Source organism: Chiloscyllium plagiosum, chromosome 1 (genome assembly GCF_004010195.1).
Source record: "Chiloscyllium plagiosum isolate BGI_BamShark_2017 chromosome 1, ASM401019v2, whole genome shotgun sequence".
Lineage (NCBI taxonomy): Eukaryota > Metazoa > Chordata > Chondrichthyes > Orectolobiformes > Hemiscylliidae > Chiloscyllium > Chiloscyllium plagiosum.
In genome coordinates this window covers 120,083,657-120,088,300 of record NC_057710.1, presented here as the reverse complement: position 1 = coordinate 120,088,300, position 4,644 = coordinate 120,083,657, and the positions used below count along the sequence as shown (strand labels likewise).

At 43.1% G+C, this 4,644-nt stretch overlaps 1 protein-coding gene across 8 annotated transcripts in view; it reads left to right on the top strand.

Annotated features, from left to right (window-relative positions):
- The window catches only part of shroom3 (shroom family member 3), a 442,567-nt gene that overhangs the window by 433,394 nt on the left and 4,529 nt on the right, over window positions 1-4,644 (top strand). For all 8 annotated transcript variants that reach the window (XM_043695357.1, XM_043695296.1, XM_043695305.1 and 5 more), the window contains one exon: window positions 4,026-4,182. In XM_043695357.1, the coding sequence (XP_043551292.1) occupies window positions 4,026-4,182 (157 nt within the window). The remainder of the gene's footprint in view (window positions 1-4,025; window positions 4,183-4,644) is intronic.

The following is a 4,644-nucleotide window of genomic DNA, read 5'->3' as shown; positions in this document are numbered from 1 at the left end:
TCCAATCTATTTGATCTAAAGAGCTTCCAATCAATATTTGGGAAGTTGAAATCGCCCATGGCTACTACCCTGTGGCTTCTGCACCTTTCCAAAATCTGTTTCCCCATCTGTTTCTCCACATCTCTGCTGCTATTGGGGGGCCTATAGTAAACACCCAACAAGGTGACTGCACCTTTCCTATTTCTGACTTCAGCCCATACTACCTCTAAAGGCAGATCCACCTCGAACTGCCTTTCTGCAGCTGTTATACCATTTCTAATTAGCAACGCCACCCTCCCTAATCCTACTGAAACATCTGTAACCAGGAACCTCCAACAACCATTCCTGTCCCTCTTCTATCCACATTTCCGCGATGGCCACAACATTGTAGTCCCAGGTACCTATCCATGCCTTAAGTTCACTGACCTTATTTCTGATACTCCTTGCGTTGAAGTATATGCACTTGAACCCATCTCTGTGTCCGAAAGTATTCCCTGTCAGTGCTACTTTCTTCACAGCCTCCCCACATACTTGGACATCCTGACAAACAGCTAGCCTACTTGCTGGACTACAAGTCTGGATCTGGATAGCCAGAAGGGACCTGAAGAAAGGGATTAGGAGAGCCAAGAGAGGGCATGAAAAATCTTTGGCGGATAGGATCAAGGATAACCCAAAGGCATTTTATGCGTATGTGAGATTGGCTTCCTACTAGAATAGTTGAGGTAAGAGGAGCATTTTCAGAGTGGCATCCTGTTACTCATGGAATGCCACCACAATCAACTTTTCTTCATAAACACAATTATTTACAACGTATGTTAATGAATTAGATAAGGAAGGTGAATGTACTACAGCTAAGTTTGTGGATGACGCAAAAATAGTTGGGAAGGCAAGTAAAGAGGATATCTTAAAATAGTCTGCAGAGGGAGGTAGGCAGGTTAAGTGAGTCAGCAAAAACTTGGCAGATTGAACATAATGTGGGAAAATGTGAGGTTATGCACTTTGGCAAGAGGAATGGGGGGCTGAATACTATTTAATGGAGAAAAACAGCAAAAAGACATAGCAAAGAGGGATTTGAGAGTCCTTGTGCATAAATCATAAAATGTTCACATACATGTTCAGCAGGGAAAGGGAAGGCAAATTAAATAGTGACCATTGTTTCAAAAGGAATAAGGTATCAAAGTGGGGAGGTATTGCTAGAACTATACAAAGCATTAGTCAGACCACAGCTGAGAATTCCATGAACAGTTTTTTTAAAAAATTACTTAGACCCTCTATCTAAAGAAACATATTCTAGCATTGGAAAAAATCCAGAGAAGGTTTAGTAGGCCTAGCCCAGGTATGAAGGGACTGTAATGTAGGTTTGGCCTATATTCTTTGGGATTTGGAAGAATGCAAGGCAACTTATTGAAACATACAAGATTCTTAGGGAACTTGACAAGGAGAGATTGTTTCTACTTGTGGTAGAGTCTAGAACCAGAGAGCATATTCTTAGAATGAGGAGTCATCCATTTAAGACAGAGATAAGCAGTATTTCCTTCTGAGGGTGGTTCATCCGTGGAATCCTTTATCACAGAGGGCTATCAAACCTGGTCATTAAGTATATTCAGGGTTGAGATAGATTTTTAATCAGTAAGGAATCAAGGATTATGGGGATAATGCATGAAAATGGAGTTGAAGATTATCAGATGAGCATTGATTGCCCTGAATGGCTGAGCAGACTCAATGGGCTGAATGGCCAGTTTCTGCTCCTGTGTCTTTTGGTCTGTCTTACAGATGCAGAATAATCCTATATAGTGGTACGTTGCAGCTAAACTTACCCTAGTGTCCACAAATTTGTTAAACAATCTGAAAATTACAAAATGCCATGATTCTCATTTGCACTTGACCTCGAACAGAAGCAGAAGAGAATTAATTGAATCTCTTGATTATTCATTCAGACAGCTTTGGGCTCTGAGAAACATGAGAGCCATTTCAGCAATGGGGGCAGTGTGGGGAAGAGTCGTGCCCAGAGTTGAGTCCAGCTTCAGTTTAACATCGCCTAATCAGGTGTCTATAGCATTACAAAGTGGGAGGGTACTGATGAGGAAGAGCTGACGGTTAAAAAGAGGAGATCACTGGTTCTTCAAAGCTCCAGTCTAAATATAAACTTAGTTGGCTCACTGTCCTAAGAACAGTTTATATACAACCACAGTCTGATCTTCATTCACTATTTCTTGCATCACTCACCTTCTCCAGATACATAAATAAATATAAAATGTCTGATATTCAATGTAAAGACATAAAGTAATTGGCCAGCATGCTGCTTAGTGATGAACAGCACAAGAACTCTGAGCAGACGTAGATCTTCAGCCCTTTGAGCTTACTCTGCCATTTGATATGATCACGCCTGATCTTATCTTGGCCTCAACTCAACTTCCCACCCGCTCAACTAACCACCTGACGCCAGGAGGAAGAACGCTTCATCTTCCACCTTCGGACCCTCCAACCAGACAGGATCAATGTGGATTTCACCAGTTTCCTCATTTCCCGTTCCCCCCACCTTATCCCAGATCCAATCTTCCAACTCGACACCACCCTCATGACTACCTGTCAATCTTCCTTCCCACCTATCTGCTCCACCCTCCTCTCTGAGATTCTCCTGCTCCTCAGATGCTGCCTGACCTGCTGCACTTCTCCAGCACCACACTCTCGACCCAGTCCCACCCATGTTTCCAACCCTTCAACCCATTACTCATTAAAAATCTGTATCCTCCTTTGAATTTCCTCAATGTCTCAGCATCCACAGCGCACTCAGATAGTGAATTCTACAGATTTATTTGAGAGAAGTAATGTCTCCTTACTCTGTTTTAAATCTGCCACCCTTACCCTAAAGTTATGACCTCTCATTCTAGACTGCCCCAGATGAGGCAACATCCTTTCTACATCCAGTTTCTCAATCACCTTGTGCCTCAATCATCTTGTGCCTGAATTCAATCTCCTCTCAGTCCTCTCAACCCCAGAGAATATAGGCAGAACTGGTCAATTGGTCTTAAGACAAATCCCTAGTCTCTGAAATCAATCCATGACCTTCCTCTCACGTGACTCCAATAGAACTACATCTCTTGTCAAATAAGGGGACCAAAATTGTCCCCAGTACTCCCAGTGCAGCCTCGTTAATGCCGTGTACAGTTGCAGCAAAACTTCCCTACTTTTATACACTACAAAAGCATACGCTGATGCTTGGACTGTTTTTGTTGATCTTCGCTAAGGTTGTAGCTGCTTTGAGCTTGAATTACACAGAAGGAAAGGATGTCTTTTGTTCACCTGGAAGATATACTTTTGTTGTAGTCTCATTGAGGTCTAGATTAGATTTAGATTAGATTACATTACAGTGTGGAAACAGGCCCTTCGGCCCAACAAGTCCACACCGACCCGCCGAAGCGGAACCCACCCATACCCCTACATTTACCCCTTCCTAACACTACGGGCAATTTAGCATGGCCAATTCACCTGAGCTGCACATCTTTGGACTGTGGGAGGAAACCGGAGCACCCGGAGGAAACCCACGCAGACACGGGGAGAATGTGCAAACTCCACACAGTCAGTCGCCTGAGGCGGGAATTGAACCCGGGTCTCTGGCGCTGTGAGGCAGCAGTGCTAACGACTGTGCCACCGTGCCGCTCAGGTCTATATGTGAAACCCTGGAGGTCAAATAACCATCCCATGGTTATGTTCTAGATTCAAAACCAGCAAGAACATATACATCATATAATCATAAAATGAAACAGCAGGAAGCCATTTGGCTCATCAAGATCATGTTGACCTGTTGTACTCTCAATCTTGGTACAACTTAGGACCTTTCCAGGGAGTGAGGGTTAAGCAGGAAAGCAACTTAACAAAAGAGGTTTTCAGTGATGGAGATGTCCATGTATTTGGTGTCATTTTGTTAAACAGAAAGTTTCTAATCTGTCCTATCCAAAGCAGTTCTCCTTTTTTTGTTGTTCTTTGGAAAGATTGTGTTCATTAGCAGCAACTCATGTCTTTTAAACTTCCTCCTATGTATCCAGAAAAGAAGAGAGAGAGACAGGAGCAACTTCAGCACGTTGTCCCACTTACTACAACACATCAGCTGTCAAAGCTGAACTGATGAATAAAGTAAAGGACATGCAGAGAAATTCTGCTGAAGATGAGGATGTTGAAGAACCAGACATCAATGAGAAAAAGGTACATGTCATTGCAAATCGTCTTCAATGAAAGCAAACTTGGCAGCCTTAACATCTCCCAACGCCACAGCAGCTAAAAGTTCTAATCCAGTCTAAAGCAAACCAGTTGGGACCAGGGGACCATCAGGTTTGAGGGCTGATTTTCCCTAAGTTAGCTCACCATTCACATGATGGCAGATGATAACTAGCCTTAGAGCCTTTGTGATCCCTGTAGGATCACTGCGACGTTTCAGTTCACATGAAATGTCTCTGTCTTCAAGGGTGACTGTTATATTTGACTATTCCTGGTTTCTGATTTGCAGAAGAACAAATTAGTCAGTGAGTTGCATTACAGCTAAATATTACATTTCCCCTTTTGAAATGCCTTGTAGATGTTTTTGGATACCTTGTATAGTGCAGAAGAATTACTTGGTGGGGGTGGAGAGGAGGAGGTGTGTGTGGTGTTGGGGAGGTTGGGCGGAGG